We start from the raw sequence: 18,626 nt of genomic DNA, 5'->3' as shown, positions 1-18,626 counted from the left end.
ACCTTTGAAGTGTGGTATGAGGGGCTAAGCTTTTCTGCCTCCTTTCACTGATGCCTACAATTTAACCATGAGCGATTTTATGCACCTGCATTCAGCATGTCATTTTCCTGATACCCTTTATAAAGGCTTTTCCTTGAGCAGCAAAGAACACTGCATCAGGAACCCAGGTGTGTCCCTGTAAAGCCTTGGGATCAATGAAGCTTTGGGCAAGTCACACAAGCTCTTCCTTCACTCTGAACGTGGGATGCCACCCAGAGATACCTGAGAAGCAGACCAAATAATGCAGCAAAGTACTTGGCACAGTGCTTAGCATGGGGCCAGGGCTCCATCAATGATAGCTTTCCTTGTAACTTCTTCAGTTTCTCATCTGTAAAATGGAACTTCTACTTACTTGTCCTGCCTGCTTTGTACAGGTAATCCAAAAATTTGCCTTCATGCCCACCCTCCTTCAAGGTCAGTTTTCTTTAGTGCCATTTTTAATCCCAATTCACAGTAAGAAATATATTTTACATCATGACTCCAGCATACACACATATCTAACTGAAACAAAAGTTTCACTTGTAACTGTATAACTTTTTAACTGTATTGAACAATACACATATTAGAGCATGCAGTTGGATATTTTCCATTCAAATTTTATTTCATTTTCTAAAAAATGCTGGTTGAGACCCACTAAACACTCACATGACCAGTCTGAAATATATCACTCTATTATCTAGTGTGCAAAGAGAAGTTTTCTTCCAGATCCCCCCTGAGTTATTTACTTGTAAGTTATTCCTTGGTGCTGCTGGCTCTTCCATTTGCTCCCAGTTTTGTCCCTTCAGTCCCTTTCTGCCTCATCTTGTTCATACCCTCATCATGTGATACTCGTAGACACCGCCTTCTCTATAGGCTGTAGCGTCCTCTGCTCAGGGCCCTCCTGTCCCCTTGTTTTCAGCATATGGCTAAAGATATCAAATATCTTTATTAAAGGTTTGAGCAACTAAAGAAAATTACGTTGTATAAGAGAAAACAAAGGATACCACACCTAAGAAATCAGATCTCTCTTAGGCAAAGGGCCCCTCATATGCGCACCCCCAGTCTTACCTAGCTCCCTACCCTGAGGATTGCTCCTCCTTACCAAAAGTCTATTCCCCACTCCCATCCTAAGAAACTCTTCTTCATCCTACATTTCAGGAAACCCCACCCTGACCAGAGGCTTGATCTCCTCCCAGGAAGGACAACATCCTTTCTTCCACAGTCCAGTCCACATCAAGTGTTCTGTGACTTGACCACTCAAGTCCCACTGAGAAATCTGGGGATGGGGGTGTTATTCTATGCACTAAGTCTTGTAATGAGGTCCAGGTCAGTGTGAGCTCTGATTCAGGGACCCCTTTCCAGTCTCACTTTCAATATGAGTATGGTCACCTTTTCTCCACTGTCAGCAGGTTGCTGCTGTACTCAACACAGACTGGGGAGGCAGCTTAGCCTAAAACTCAGGAGGCACATTTCTCCTCAGAGCCAGCCCACTCACACTGTCATTCTGAAGTGTTCAGTTCTATTCTTTCATGTCCCTCCACACCTCTTCATCCTTTCCCCTTCTGACCATGTGCTAGCAAGACAGAGACCTTAACTGGGTCACACATCCCAGATGCATCTTCCTTAGCTGCACAAAGCTTACAGACTATGGCTTTTATAAGACTCCAATAATCCTAATCAAGATCCCTCCTTCATGGCTTCTGTTTGCAAGAAGAGAAAGAGATGGCTTATTTTCCAGCTACAAAAAATTTTTATAAGAATCCAATGAAATAAATGTTAAAAATTATCTTCATTAGTTTTAAAAAATATATTGTTATTGATTTCAGAGAAAAGGGAGATAGAAACATCAGTGATGAGGGAGAATCCTTGATCAGCTGCCTCCTGCACAACCCACACTGGGAATTGAACCTGCAACCAGGGCATGTGCCCTAACCGGGAATAAAACCATGACCTCCTGGCCCTGACTGGTTTGGCTCAGTGGATAGAGCGTTGGCCTGCAGACTGAAGGGTCCCGGGTTCAATTCCAGTCAAGGGCATGCACCTTGGTTGCGGGCGCATCCCCAGTAGGGGGTGTGCAGGAGGCAGCTGATCAATGTTTCTCTCTCATCAATGTTTCTAACTCTCTATCCCTCTCCCTTCCTCTCTGTAAAAAATCAATAAACTATATTTTTAAAAAACCAAACAACCATGACCTCCTGGTTTATAGGTCAATAATCAACCACTGAGCCATGCCAGCTGGGCTGATCTTCATTACTGAAATAAAGCATAGTCCTATACTTTACACCTTAGTCCCTGCACCTTAGAATTCATGCATTTGTCAGGAAATTTGCAACCAAATTTTTTTTATATATAGCAAAGGCGGAAATTTATTGAGAAACAAGCACAGACTCCCACATGGGGAGGGGGAAGAGTCCCCCAGCACAGATTCCCATGTTGGGAGAGGGAAGAGTCCCACTGAGTCCCTTTTCCCTACGGTTTATAAAGGCTACAGATCTTTGTGCCTTGATAACCCCTCTGATTTGTCACTATCCCCTTCTGATTTGGTCACTATAGCAACTCCTGAGCTTAAAGGTCAAACCTCACATGAGACTCCCTCCTTCTTCTCCCTTATTGTTCTCCTATTCTCTCTGGGCTTTCTTCCTCCCTCTATTTTGTAAATGTGTAGCTTTTGCTACTCCCAGTTCCCTTGTCTTATGGAAATGTAACCTTTGCAGCTCTATAGCCCTGTGCTTTATCCATGGACCTCTTAATTTCTAAAATTTCCTATACCTACCTATTTAACCCCTAAAAACTCTTTTTGGTCCCCCCTCCAATTAGGACACCCCAATGGCCATTGGGGACAGCAGGAAGCAGCAGGTCTGTCTGGCTGCTTTCTGCTGACAAATGGGTTGTTGGTTGGGGGCGGCAGTCAGGGTCCCATCGGAAGTGGGCAAACTAAGGGTCCATAGCAGCCTCCATTTGCAGTTCCATATGGAGGACCTTTTGTAGTTTTAGGGCTCCTAAATGGGAGAATATGAAACATAACAAAGGTTAAACAGACAATAGTTGAAGATGAGTAATAAAAAACAGTATAAGCAAAGGTCTGAGAAGGGGAGCCAGCTAATAGGGGATGGCATCATATCTTTAATTGGTGCCCAGATATTTGGGGCAAAAGATTGTGAGGTCTTTTCCTTTAGCCAAGCTGCTTTCAGCAAGCAGTGTTACTTATGGCATGAACTTTGCCCTGTTCAATTGAGGACTTCTTGGTGAGTAAGGACCACGTGTGGACATACTCAGTAGTTAGGGATTTGGGGAGCCAGCATGGCTGAGAAATTTACTACACCAGGGATACAGAAAGGAGCTATAAGAAGGAGCATCTTGGAAATGAGCTGGTGTGTTTCAAAATGGTTCCCTTTCACCTTCCTCTGCCAGAAGCATGAGAAGATTTTTGTTTGATATTTACCTTGAGAACCTGGTCAAGTTCCTGGAAGTTCGCTCTCAGACTTATCTACTCTGCACTTCTAGAATTCATTAATTACAGTTTATATTTTCCTACTCTGGTACTGTTTTCTGAGGCCATTTCCTCCAGAGAGTCTCTATTCAGCCTGCACCTGTCCAAGAAGCGGAAGCCTCACGAGCAGCCCACCCCATCTGAGGAACAGCAGCATTGTGCAGCCAGTCCAAATCCAAGGAGCAGCAGCCACGTGAGCAGCTGGCCCTTGTCTGAGGAGCAGAAGCCACGTGAACAGCCTGTCCCCGTCCAAGGAGCAGCAGCCACACTCAGCCAGCCCCCATCTGAGAAGCAGCAGCCTTGTGATCAGCCCACCCCTGTCCAAGGAACAGCAGCTAAGAGAGCAGCCTCCCCCACCAGCCTGAGGTGACACCACTGCAACAAACAGCACCCACCAGAGGAGCCTCTGACAACTGAAGAGCAGCCACTTCTGTGACCACCCAAGGAGCAACAACAGCCCAAGGAGCCACTGCAACCCAAGGAGCAGCCCCTGCACTACTCAACATCTAGATCAGGGGTCCTCAAACTACTGCCCGCAGGCCACATGCAAATACAAATATTGTATTTGTTCCCGTTTTGTTTTTTTACTTGAAAATAAGATATGTGCAGTGTGCATAGGAATTTGTTCGTAGTTATTTTTTAAACTATAGTCCAGCCCTCCAATGGCCTGAGGGACAGTGAACTGGCCCCCTGTTTAAAAAGTTTGAGGACCCCTGATCTAGATCAATCGGTGAGACCTAAAATGCGTAGACAAAGAAACCCCCAAAGGAAAGAAAAGGAGAACTCGCCAGAAAAGTAGCTAAGTGAAACAAAGGCATGCAATATGTCAGACAAAGAATTCAGACTAAGGGTCATACAGTTCATAAACCTGATGGAGGAAAAAAGTCAACAACTTATGTAAGAATCAAGAAGAAATGGATGAAAAAATCAATAACTTAAGTAAGAATCAAGAAGAAATGAAGAGTGATATAGCTGCAATAAAAAAACACCATGGAAAGTTTCAACAGTACACTAGCAGAAGCTGAGGACCAAATTAGCGAATTAGAAGACAGGGAAGCAAAACACACACCCTCACTGAACTGCAATTGGAGAAAAAAGTTAAAAGACAGAGGGAGAACCTAAGAGAGCTATGGGACAACATGAAACGAAGCAACATATGAATAATAGGGGTGCCAGAACAACAGGAAGAGGAACAAGGGTTAGAAAATCTATTTGAAGAAATAATGCCAGAAAACTTCCTTGAGGTGAGGGGAAAAAAGTCACACAAGCACAGAGAGTCCCAAACAAGATGAACCCAAAAAGACCCACACCAAGACACATCATAAATACCATGGCAAATGTTCAGGACAAGGAGAGAATCTTAAAGGCTGCAAAAGAGAGACAGAAAGTTACATACAAGGGATCTCCCATTAGATTATCAAATGATTTCTCAACAGAAACACATCAGGCCAGAAATGAATGGAAGGAAATTTACAAAGTGATGCAAAGCAAGGGACTAAATCCAAGAATACTCTATCCAGCAAGGCTATCATTCAAAATTGAAGGGGAAATAAGGAGCTTCACAGACAAAAAAAAGGCTAAGAGAGTTTATCACCACCAAGCCAGCAATGCAAAAAATGCTAAAAGGACTGCTGTAAATAGAAGAAATGAAAACCTAAGAAAGAAAACAGGCACAAAAAATAAAATGGCTACAAACAAGTACCTTTCAATAATAACTTTAAACGTAAATGGACTAAATGCTCCAATCAAAACACATTGAGTGGCTGAATGGATAAAAGTACATGACCCATATATATGCTGTCTACAAGAGACCCATCTCAGAATAAGGAACTCACACAAACTGAAAGTGAAGGGATGGAAAAATATCTTTCTGGCAAATGGGGGAAAAAAAGCTGGGGTAGCAATAGTTATATAGACCTCAAAGTGAAGGCCATAACAAGAGATAAGGAAGGCCACATCATAATACTAAAGGGATCAATACAACAAGAAGATAGAACCCTGATAAACATATATGCACCCAATGCAGGAGCACCGAAATACATAAAAAAAACTCCTGGAAGATAACAAGAGAGAGATCGACAATGATACAATCATAGTAGGGGACTTTAATACACCACTGACATCACTGGATAAATCCTCTAGACAAAAAAATCAGCAAAGAAACAGCAATGCTAAATGACTCGCTAGATCAAAAGGACTTAATTGACATCTTCAGAATATTTCACCCCAGAGCCACAGAATATACATTCTTTTCAAGTGCACATGGGACATTTTCAAAAATAGACCACATATTGGGTCACAAGCAAAGTCTTCCCAAATTCAAGAAGATTGAAATCATATCAAGCATTTTCTCAGATCACAATGGCATAATATTAGAAATAAACTACAATAAAAACAATCCAAAGAATTCAAACACTTGGAAGCTGAAAAGCATCCTATTAAACAATGATTGGGATACCAAAGAGATCAAAGAAGAAATTAAAAACATCCTGGAAACTAATGACAATAATAACACAACAATCCAAAATCCATGGGACACAATGAAAGCAGTCCTGAGAGGGAAGTTTATAGCTCTACAGGCCTACCTCAAGAAACAAGAAAAAAATGGTAATAAATCATCTAACTCTACAACTCAAAGAATTAGAAAGAGAGCAACAAGAAAAGCCCAGAGTGAGCAGAACAAAGTAGATAATAGAGATCACAGCATAAATGAATGACATAGAGACCAAAAAAACAATACAGAGCATCAATGAAACCAAGAGCTGGTTCTTTGAAAGGATAAACAAGATTGATAAACCTCTAGCCAGGCTCACCAAGAAGCAAAGAGAGAGGACCCAAATAAACAAAATCAGAAATGAAAGAGATGAAATAACAACAGACCCCACAGAAATACAAAAGATTGGTAAAAATAATATCTATGGATAACTCTATTCTAAGAAACTAGACAACCTGGAGGAAATGGACATATTCCTATGCCGGAAGCCAGTCCATCCTTGCTGCTTGACACAGTTGCTGCAGTGAAGAAACATCTGCACAGCATATGTTTCAAGGGACCTGGCGTATATGGCATACTGTTCTTAATATGTTTGCTCACCTTCTTGGCGCTATGTGTTTTAACCAAGGTCACCTCTCTGAGAAAGGTTGTTTCCCCACGTAGGGATTTTTCCCTGAAGTTAGGGAGGGAATAAAACCCCTTAACTAAATACCAGGCGGGTAGTTAATCACTTAACTATGAACAATCACCCTTACGCTACATAATCTTTACTCCCTGGAATGGAGTTAAGAAACGCCCTAACCTTTGGAATAAAAATTGACAAGATTAAAATCAACTGGTATAAATACAGATGTAACAAGACAATAAGACACAGAAATTGGCTGGAGATCCTGGCTAGAGAACCTGGCCAGGCGGCTGATCACTTGAACGCTGCCTCCATGTCCTTCCTTCTTCGCCGAATCCATCCACACCTTTGGGAACCCCTGGACCTGTTGGGGTTGGACCCCAACATTCCTAGAAAAATACAACCTTCCAAAACACAATCAAGAAGAGTCTAAAAGTCTCAATAGGCCGATAACTATGGAGGAAATTGAAGCAGTCATCAAAAAGCTTCCAGCAAACAAAAGCCCCGGGCCAGATGGCTTCACAGGGGAGTTTTACCAAACATTCAAGGAAGAACTAAAACCTATCCTCCTCAGACTATTCCAAAAAATTCAACAGGAAGGAACACTTCCAAGCACATTCTATGAAGCCAGCATCACCCTACTACCAAAACCAGATAAAGATAACACAGTGAAGGAAAATTGCAAGCCAATATCCCTCATGAACACAGATGCCAAAATCCTCAACAAAATTCTAGCAAATTGGATCCAGCAGCACATCAGAAAGATCATACACCATGACCAATTAGAATTTATCCCGGGGATGCACGGATGGTACAATATCCGCAAATCAATAAAATTAATACATCACATAAACAAATTGAGAGATAAAAATCACAGAGTCATATCAATTGATGCAGAAAAAGCATTTGACAAAATCCAAAATGCTTTCTTCATAAAAACTCTCAGCAAAGTGGGAATAGAAGGATCATACCTCAACATAATAAAAACCATGTATGACAAACCCACAGCCAACATCATACTCAATGGGCAAAAACTAAAACCATTTCCCCTAAGAACAGGAACAAGAGAGGGATGCCCACTCTCACCACTCCTGTTCAACATAGTACTGGAAGTACTAGCCATTGCGATCAGAGAAGAAGAAGAAATAAAAGTCATCCAAATTGGAAAAGAAGAGGTAAAACTGTTCTTATTCACAGATGACATGATACTGTACATAGAAAACCCTAAAGACTCCATCAAAAAATTATTAGACTTAATAAATGAATTCGGCAATGTAGCAGGATACAAAATTAACCCCAAGAAATCTATGGCATTTCTATACACCAATAATGAACTTACAGAAAGAGATACTAAAAAAGCAATCCCATTTACCATCTCACCAAAAACATTAAGATACCTAGGAATAAACTTGACTAAGGAGGCAAAAGACCTATACGTGGGAAACTACAGGACACTGAAAAAGGAAATAGAGGAAGACATAAACAGATGGAAGAACATACCGTGTTCATGGATTGGTAGAATAAATATCATCAAGATGTCCATACTACCCAAAGCAATATATAGATTCAATGTACTCCCCATTAAAATACCAACAGCATATTTCACAGACCTAGAACAAACTTTCTAAAAATTCATCTGGAATAAAAAAAAGACCCTGAATAGCTGCAGCAATGCTGAGAAAGAAGAACAAGGTAGGTGGGATCTCAATACCAGATATCAAGCTATATTACAAAGCCACTGTTCTCAAATCAATAAACGTGATACATCACATAAACTGGCACAAGGTACTGGCACAAGAACAGATATATAGATCAATGGAATAGAATAGAGAACCCAGAAATCGACCCAAACCAATATGCTCAATTAATATTCGACAAAGGAGGCATGAACATACAATGTAGTCAAGACAGCCTCTTCAATAAATGGTGTTGGGAAAATTGGACAGATACATGCAAAAAAATGAAACTAGACCACCAACTTGCACCATACACAAAAATAAACTCAAAATAAATAAAGGACTTAAACATAAGACGGGAAACCATAAAAATACTAGAGGAATCCACAGGCAGCAAAATCTCAGACATATGCCAAAGCAATTTCTTCACTGATACTGCTTCTAAGACCTAGGGCAATGGAAACTAAAGAGAAAATAAACAAATGGGACTACATCAAAATAAAAAGCTTTTGCACAGCAAAAGAAACCATCAACAAAACAACAAGAAAGCCCACTGCATGGGAGAACATATTTTCAAATGCTATCACCAATAAGGGTTTAATCTCCAACCTTTACAGGGAACTCATACAACTTAACAAAAGGAAGATAAACAACCCAATCAAAAAATGGGCAACAGACCTAAATAAATACTTTTTGAAAGAAGACAGAAGAAAGTCCAAAAGACATATGAAAACATGCTCAAAGTCACTAATCATCCAAGAGATGCAAATCAAAACAACAATGTGGTACCATCTCACACCTGTCAGAATGGCTATCCTCAACAAATCAACAAACGACAAGTGCTGGAGAGGATGTGGAGAAACAGGAACCCTCTTGCACTGCTGGTGGGAATGCAGACTGGTGCAGACAATGTGGAAGACAGTATGGAGTTTCCTCAAAAAACTAAAAATGGAACTCCCATTTGACCCAGTGATCCCACTTCTAGGAATATACCCCAAGAAACTAGAAACACCAATTAGAAAGGATATATGCACCCCTATGTTCAAAGCAGCACAATTCACCGTATCTAAGATTTGGAAACAGCCTAACTGCCCATCAGTAGATGAGTGGATTAAAAAAACAGTGGTACATCTACACAATGGAATACTATGCTGCAGTAAAAAAGAAGGAGTTCTTACCATTTGCAACAGCATGGATGGAACTGGAGAGCATTATGCTAAGTGAAATAAGCCAGTCAGAGAAAGATAAATACCATATGATCTCACTCATTTATGGAATATAATGAACAACATAAACTGATGAACAAAAACAGATCCAGAGACAGAGAAACATCTATCAGATCGTCAAACCTCAGGGGGAAGGTAGGGGTGGGTGGGGGTAAGGGGGAGAGATCGACCAAAGGACTTATATCCATGCATATAGGCCTAACCAATGGACACAGACAACAGGGGGTTGAGGGCATGAGTGGGGGGGCGGGTAGGGGGTAATGTGGGGATAAGGACACATATGTAATAACTTAATCAATAAAAAAATTTTTTTTAAATAATCCTAAAAAATAATTTTAAATTAAAAAAATAAAAGTATACTTATTTTTAATAACTTAAAAAAAAACAAGGAGCATCTTATGGTGTTTCTGGGTCCCAGCAAGGGCAGAGAGGTCTCCTCCAGGTACCAGCCTAGGGTTTTAATGACACTGATGAAAAGACAGAATAAGAACTGTTAGAAAGATGAAAATAATGATTATCTAGAAATACCGTAGTATGTTACTTATCTGGCATTTGATGATTCTCTAGGATTTTTTAAAAAGAGAGGTTTCAGGTCCTCTAGAGCAGCGGTTCTCAACCTGTGGGTCGCGACCCCTTTGAGGGTCGAACGACCCTTTCTCAGGGATTGCAGTTGCCTAAGACCATCGGAAAACACATATAATTAAATATTGTTTTTGTGATTAATCACTATGCTTTAATTATGTTCAATTTGTAACAATGAAAATACATCCTGCATATCAGATATTTACATTATGATTCATAACAGTAGCAAAATTACAGTTATGAAGTAGCAACGAAAATAATTTTATGGTTAGGGGTCACCACAACCTGAGGAACTGTATCAACCTTCCTAATGCCTCGACCCTTTAATACAGTTCCTCATGTTGTGGTGACCCCCAATTTCATTGTTACAAATTGAACATAATTAAAGCATAGTGATTAATCACAAAAGCAATATTTAATTATATGTGTTTTCTGATGGTCTTAGGCGACCCCTGTGAAAGGGTCGTTCAACCCCAAAGGGGTTGCGACCCACAGGTTGAGAACCGCTGCTCTAGAGGCTCACATGAGTAGGAATCTAGTAATTCAGTTGATGGTGATATAGCTTTTGTTCTCCTCCTGAGTTGGCATTCAAGGCTTACTCGAGACAGATGGATCTTGGAATGGATGCTGCTGACCTGTTGGGAGATTTAAAGCTGGTGCCTGTAAAAGGGCTTTTTTGAGTTGTTTAAAGGGACTGCCCAAATAAATGAGGGCTATTCCCAAAAACCCTGGGGCAGCACTGTCTATGTTAGTTGACTGCTTTGATTATTAGGGTCTTCAAAGGCAAATAAGGACTGTGAGTTAGGATGTAGGGGTATACAGATAAAGGTATCCTTGAAATCTAGTACTGTAAACCACTCTGTGTCCTCCAGAATCTGGTTAAGTAAAGTATGAGGGTTAGGGACAACTGGGTGGGTAGGAATCACTGACTTATTTACTAGTTATAAGTCCTGAACTAGTCCTCCTTCCCTGTTAGGCTCTTGTACCCCTAAGAGGGGAGTATTATAAGGATGATAACAAGGTTTCAATAAACCTTGGGCTTCTGAAATAGATGGCCTATTAGAATATTGAATCCTTCTAAAGCCTCAGGGTTGGGAGGATACTGTCTCTGATGTGGATATGAGGCTTTCTGAAGGGTCAGGAAGGCATGGGAAAGGAACAACTTACCCCAGCTACACCCTAAAAGCTGAGAAAAATATCTCTTTATTGGCTTCCCAGACATGCCTGTAACGGCTTCAGCCTCTGAGGATAATTAACCAGGTTCTAAGAGGAGTACAGAGAAGGTGGCTCCAGCATCGAGGAAATTAATTTCCTTGTCCCCCACTGTCAGGCTTACTCGGGGCTCCTGGGTGGAGGTAGCAGTCCTCTGAGGAGCCGGGTTGGGGGACCCCGAGCCCCATCAGTCCTCTTGGGCTAGCTGGGTTGCCAGCCCCGCCCCAAGGAACCTCCATCTCCAGGGGCAATTGACTTCTAGTGGTTTCCTTGACAGACAGGACAGGGCTCTGGGGGTTCACCACGCCCCTTGGGACAGCTCCGGCCCATAAGTCCACCCTTACTGCAGTTGTAGCAGGTGACTGTGACTGACTGTTAGTCTCCAGGCTCTGACTCTGGGCCCTTGCTCTCCTGAAGCGCAGCACAAAGAGTCTTAGTTTTGGCCTGGCTTTTCCTGTTTCTCCTTTTTCGTCCTTCTGGTCTCTATTATAGAACCGGGAGGTGGTAACTTTCAGGAGATTCTCCTAAAGAACTCTCTGGACCAATAGCCAATTCTTGTAACTTCCTGATGTCTGGGACAGCCTGAGTGATAAATTTGTTCTTAAAATTAGTTATCCCAATCCTAAATCTAGGGTAATGTTGGTAAGCTTAACCAATGCCTCCCTGACCCTTTCTTTAAAAGCCAAGGGGTCTTCGCCAGCCCCTTGATTAATGGTGGTTAATTTAGAGTAGTTGACAGGCTTTCTTTTATTATGTCTGAGGCAGTGCTTTATTTTCTACCTCTCAGTTTCAGGATTCTGTTGAGAGTCTACAGGGGGACTGCCTCCTGTCCAGTTAAGAAATTCTTGTGTTTTTCCACCAGCTGAGCGCTGCTCCTGCTGCACCATGCTCGCACCGAGCTCCGTGCTCCTGCTAAGGCAGCGCCTCCATCTCCTTCCAGCCGCCATCATGATCATCTACCAGGACCTCATCAGCCATGATGAGATGTTCTCCGATATCTACAAGATCTGGGAGATCGCGGACGGGCTGTGCCTGGAGGTAGAGAAGATGGTCAGTAGGACAGAGGGTAACATTGATGACTCACTAATTGGTGGAAATGCCTCCGCTGAAGGCCCTGAGAGTGAAGGAACCGAAAGCACAGTAATCACTGGTGTTGACATTGTCTTGAACCATCACTTGCAGGAAACCAGCTTCACAAAAGAAGCCTACAAGAAGTACATCAAAGATGACATGAAATCAATCAAAGGGAAGCTTGAAGAACAGAGACCAGAAAGAGTAAAGCCTTTTATGACAGGGGCTGCAGAACAAATCACGCACATCCTTGCCATTTTCAAAAACTACCAGTTCTTTATTGGTGAAAACATGAATCCAGATGGCATGGTTGCTCTGCTGGACTACCGTGAGGATGGTGTAACCCCATATATGATTTTCTTTAAGGATGGCTTAGAAATGGAAAAATGTTAACAAATTGGGCAGTTTGGCTCTATCACCTGTCATCGTAACTGGCTGCTGTTTTTCATCCACACACCAAGACTAGGACAAATGGGTCTGATGTTATCTTGAGCTCTTCATTTATTTTGACCTTGATTCATTTGGAGCGGAGGCATTGTTTTTAAGAAAAAAAACATGTCATGTAGGTTGTCTAAAAATAAAATGCATTTAAATTTAAAAAAAAAAGAAATTCTTGCTTCTTTTCTCAGAGCCTTTTTTTTTTTATTTTATTTTATTTTATTTTATTATTTTTTTTTATTTTTCGCTAAAAGTATTACAAAGTGTATTACATAAGTGTCCTTTTTTCCCCCCCGCCCTTGACAGACCCCTGCCCTCCCTTACCCCCCAGTGTCTTATGTCCATTAGTTATGGTTATATGGATGCATACCAGTCCTTCGGTTGATCTCTTAATCCCCTCCCTCCTCCCCCCTTCTCAGAGCCTTTTATTCCCTTGGTATAAGTAAGAAAATGGTCATTCCCAAATTCTTTTTTTTTTTTTTAATATATTTTATTGATTTTTTTTTACAGAGAGGAAGGGAGAGGGATAGAGAGTTAGAAACATCGATGAGAGAGAAACATCGACCAGCTGCCTCCTGCACATCTCCCACTGGGGATGTGCCCGCAACCAACGTACATGCCCTTGACCGGAATCGAACCCGGGACCTTTCAGTCCACAGGCCGACGCTCTATCCACTGAGCCAAACCGGTTTCGGCCATTCCCAAATTCTTTTGCTTTCTCTAGTATACCTTGCTTTTCAGTGGCTGAGAAGGTCAGTTTAATATGAGCATGATGTCTTTATATCTCTATATGAGAGATTATACACTTGAATAAGGGTTTGGAAGACCTCAATATATTTGTCAGGATCTTCCAAGAACTTTTCTAAATCACTTTTAATTTGTCTCATGTCCTGGGGTGAAAAGCAGATCTGGGCTAAAGTATGACCAGATCCTTTATCTGTCTTGGGGCAATTTAAGGTCAGCTCAGCCCTGGGCAGGGATGTGGACTCCGACTTTTCTTCTGGTAGATTTTGAGTTGTTATTGCCAGGAGCAAGGGATTAAGTTTACAGTTTCTGCCTGTTTTTGGCTTGTCCTCTAGAGTAAAGAAAGTCTGGACATATTCGACTTCCAACCATTTATATTCTTCCTATAGAAGAGATCTAATTGTAGGATGGTGTTATACTTGAGGCTTAACTCTGAGGGCCAGCTTTCACCATTCTCCAGTTGGTATTGAGGCCAAATCTGAGTGTAGAAGAAAATCAGACATTACTTTTTCAAGGTTTGTGGGCCAAAATTATTCCAATTCTTTTTTATTTTTATTATTATAATTGTTTATTGTTTAAAGTATTACATAAGTCTCCTTTTTCCCCCATTGACCTCTCCCCAGCCTCCCCCACACCCCAGCACAAACCCTCACCCCACCCCCCTGTCTGTGTCCATTGGTTATGCTCATAAGCTGCATACAAGTCCTTTGGTTGATCTCTTACCCTCTCAACCCCACCCCCCACACCCCCGCCCTGCCCTGCCTTCCCTCATAGGTTGGACAGTCTGTTCGATGCTTCTATTTCTCTGGTTCTATTTTTGTTCATCAGTTTATATTGTTCATTATATTCCACAAATGAGTGAGATCATGTGATATTTATCTTTCTCTGACTGGCTTATTTCGCTTAGCATAATGCTCTCCAGTTCTATCCATGCTGTTGCAGTGCAAATGGTAAGAATTCCTTCTTTATTACAGCAGCATAGTATTCCATTGTGTAGATGTACCACAGTTTTCTAATCCACTCATCTGCTTAGGCTGTTCCCAAATCTTAGCTATGGTAAATTGTGCTGCTATAAACATAGGGGTGCATATATCCTTTCTGATTGGTGTTTTTGTTGTCTTGGAATATATTCCTAGAAGTGGAATTACTGGGTCAAATGGAAGTTCCATTTTTAATTTTTAGAGGAAACACCATACTGTTTTCCACAGTGGCTGCATCAGTCTGCATTCCCACCAGCAGTGCAAGAGGGTTCCTTTTTCTCCAAATCCTCGACAACACTTCATTTGTTGATCTGTTGATAGTAGCCATTCTGACAGGTGTGAGATAGTACCTCACTGTTGTTTTGATTTGCATCTCTCCCATAATTAGTGACTTTGAGCATGTTTTCATGTCTCCTGGCCTTCTGTATGTCCTCTTTCGAAAAGTGTCTATTTAGGTCCTTTGCCCATTTTTGTATTGGATTGTTTATCTTCCTTTTGTTAAGTTGTATGAGTTCCCTGTAAATTTTGGAGATTAAATCCTTATCAGAGATAATATTTGCAAATATGTTCTCCCATGCAGTGGGCTTTCTTGTTGTTTTGTTGATGGTTTCTTTTGCTGTGCAGCAGCTTTTTAATTTGATGAAGTCCCATTTGTTTACTATCTCCTTAGTTTCCATTGCTCTAGGAGCTGTATCAGTAAAGATATTGCTATGACATATATCTGCTCTTTTGCTGCCTATGGATTCTTCTAAGATTTTTATGGCTTCCCATCTTGAGTCCTTTATCCATTTTGAGTTTATTTTTGTGTATGGTATAAATTGGTGGTCTAGTTTCATTTTTTTGCATGTATCTGTCCAATTTTCCCAACACCATTTCTTGAAGAGACTGTCTTGATTCTATTGTATGCTTTTGCCTCCTTTGTCAAATATTAATTGAGTATAATGGCTTGGGCTGATTTCTGGGTTCTCTGTTCTGTCCCATTGGTCTATATGTCTGTTCTTGTGCCAGTACCAGGCAGTTTTGAGAACCATGGCTTTGTAGTATAGCTTGAAATCTGGTATTGTGATCACTCCAACTTTGTTCTCCTTTCTCAAGATTGCTGCAGCTATTTGGGGTTTTTTATTATTCCAGATGAATTTTTGGAGAGTTTATTCTAGGTCTTTGAAGTATGCCATTGGTATTTTGATGGGGGATTGCATTGAATCTATAGATTGCTTTGGGTAGTATGGACATTCTAATTATGTGATTCTACCAATCCATGAACACAGTATACCCTTACATTTGTTTATTTCCTCCTCTATCTCTTTTTTCAGTGTCCTGTAATTTTCTGAGTACAGGTCCTTTACCTCCTTGGTTAAATTTATTCCTAGGTATCTTAATTTTTTTGGTGCGATGGTAAATGGGATTTTTTTTTAGTTTCTCTTTCTGTGAGTTTATTATTGGTATATAAAAAAGCCATAGATTTCTGGGGTTAATTTTGTATCCTGCTACATTGCCAAATTCATTTATTAATTCTAGTAATTTTTTGATGGAGTCGTTAGGGTTTTCTATGTACAATATTATGTCATCTGCGAATAATGACAATTTTACTTCTTCTTTTCCAATTTGGATACCTTTTATTTCTTCTTGCTGTCTGATTGCTATGTCTAGCACTTCCAGTACTATGTCAAACAGGAGTGGTGAAAGTAGGCATCCGTGTCTTGTTCCTGTTCTTAGGGGAAATGGTTTTAGTTTTTGCCCATTGAGTATGATGTTGGCTGTACGTTTGTCATATAAGGCTTTTATTATATTGAGGTATGATCTCTATTCCCACTTTGCTGAGAGTTTTTATCAGGAAAGCGTGTTGGATTTTGTCAAATGCCTTTTCTGCATCAATTGATATGATTATGTGTTTTTTGTCTCTCCATTTGTTTATGTGATGTATCACCATTTATTGATTTTAGGATGTTGTACCAGCCTTGCATCCCGGGATAAATCCCACTTGGTCATAGTGTATGATCTTTCTAATATAATGCTGGACCCTATTTGCTAGAATTTTGTTGAGGATTTTAGCATCTATGTTCATCAGAGATATTGGCCTGTAATTCTCTTTCTTTGTAGTGTCCTTACCTGGGTTTGGGGATTACGGTAATGCTGGCTTCATAGAAAGAGCTTGGAAGTGTGCTTTCCTCTTGAATTTTTTGGAATAGTCTGAGAAGGATAGGTTTTAGTTCCTCTTTGAATGCTTGGTAAAACTCCCCTGTGAAGCAGTCTGGCCCCAGGCTTTTGTTTGCTGGAACATTTTTTGATGACGGTTTGAATTTCCTCCTTAGTTGTCAGCCTGTTGAGATTTTTTTATTCTTCTTGGTTGAGTTTTGGAAGTTCTTATTTTTCTAGGAATATGTCCATTTCTTCTCGGTTGACTAGTTTGTTGGAATAGAGTTGTTTGTAGTATTTGTTTAGAATTCTTTGTATTTCTGTGGGATCGGTTGTTATTTCACCTCTTTCATTTCTGATTTTGTTTATTTCGGTCCTCTCTCTTTGCTTCTTGGTGAGCCTGGCTAGAGGTTCATCAATCTTGTTTATCCTTTCAAAGAACCAGCTCTTGGTTTCATTGATCTTTTGTATTGTTTTTGGGAGTTTTGTTTGTTTGTTTGTTTGTTTGTTTTGGTCTCTATGTCATTCATTTCTGCTGTGATCTCTATTATCTCCTTTGTTCTGCTCACTCTGGGCTTTTCTTGCTGCTCTCTTTCTAATTCTTTAAGTTGTACAGTTAGATAATTTGTTACCATTTTTTCTTGTTTTTTGAGGTAGGCCTCTAATGCTATGAATTTACCTCTCAGGACTGCTTTCACTGTGTCCCACATGTTTTGGATTGTTGTGTTTTCATTGCCATTTGTTTCCAGGATGTTTTTAATTTCTTCTTTGATATCTTTGGTAACCCAATTATTGTTTAATAGCATGCTATTTAGCCTCCAACTGTTTGGATTTCTTAAATTGTTTTTATTGTAGTTGATTTCTAATGTTATGCCATTGTGGTCTGAGACAATCTTGATATTATTTCAATCTTCTTGAATTTGGAGAGACTTTGCCTGTGTCCCAATATGTGGTCTATCTTTGAAAATGTCCCATGTGCACTTGAGAAGAATGTATATTCTGTGGCTTTGAGGTGAAATGTTCTGAAGATGTCAATTAAGTCCATCTGGTCTAGTGAGTCATTTAGGATTGCTGTTTATTTTTATTGCTTAAAGTATTACAAAGAGTATTACATATGTCTCCTCCCCCGCCCCTTGACATTCCCCCCGCCTCCCCTACCCCCCAGTGTCTTATGTCCATTGGTTATGCTTATATGCATGCATACAAGTCCTTCGGTTGATCTCTTACCCCCACTCCCACCCCCCAACCCTCCCCAGATGTAAAACTTTATGATTTACATAAAAGGGTATGCTTATATGCATGCATACAAGTCCTTCAGTTGATCTCTTACCCCCACTCCCGCCCCCCAACCCTCTCCAGTTGTAAAACTTTATGATTTACATAAAGGGATTAGGTTACTTCATTCTCTTTCACCTAGAAAAAACTTTAATTGATGAATCTCTATAGAAGTTGCATGTATGCTTAACTTTATGATCAGCCTATGACCTATGGGTTCACACAAAAGGTAATACAAATGAAGGTCCAGAAGAGAAACAAGATAACATCTAATAACTTACTGGCCTCTGTCTCTGACTAATAACTTCGGACTCTTTAACGAATGCAGCCTGTTATTAGGAAGCTCAGAGTTTTAATTAGGGCAGGACGACTTGTGTATTAAGAGGGGTTTAGTAGTTACTCTTAATTTTCTCTGCAAATACTCTAATGTGTAAGGAAAGAAAAGTAAAAAATAAAAAGGGTTGAGAAGTATCAGACCCAGTGGGTATTTTGTTGTTTGTTTGTATCTTAAGTTATTTTATTTTAAATGTTTTTAATAATTTGAGAGAGAGAGGAAGGGAGAGGGAGGGAGAGAGATAGAGAGAGACAGACAGACAGAGAGAGAGAGAGAGAGAGAGAGATCGGTTGCCTCCCTTACATACCCTGGCTAGGGACCAACC

General features: G+C 40.5%; 1 protein-coding gene across 1 annotated transcript; it reads left to right on the top strand.

Annotated features, from left to right (window-relative positions):
* Nucleotides 1-12,256: 12,256 nt before the first annotated feature.
* LOC139005164 (translationally-controlled tumor protein-like) lies at nucleotides 12,257-12,938 on the top strand. The gene has a single exon (XM_070407517.1). It carries the CDS (start codon nucleotides 12,272-12,274, stop codon nucleotides 12,785-12,787), a length of 516 nt encoding a protein of 171 aa, XP_070263618.1. The 5' UTR covers nucleotides 12,257-12,271; the 3' UTR covers nucleotides 12,788-12,938.
* Nucleotides 12,939-18,626: the final 5,688 nt, after the last annotated feature.

This window comes from Myotis yumanensis, unplaced genomic scaffold (genome assembly GCF_028538775.1).
Source record: "Myotis yumanensis isolate MYYU_CA2020_CCGP unplaced genomic scaffold, mMyoYum1.0.hap1 SCAF_3, whole genome shotgun sequence".
Classification (NCBI taxonomy): Eukaryota; Metazoa; Chordata; class Mammalia; order Chiroptera; family Vespertilionidae; genus Myotis; species Myotis yumanensis.
Note: the sequence above shows the minus strand (reverse complement) of the source record. Positions and strands in the feature narration are given on the sequence as shown.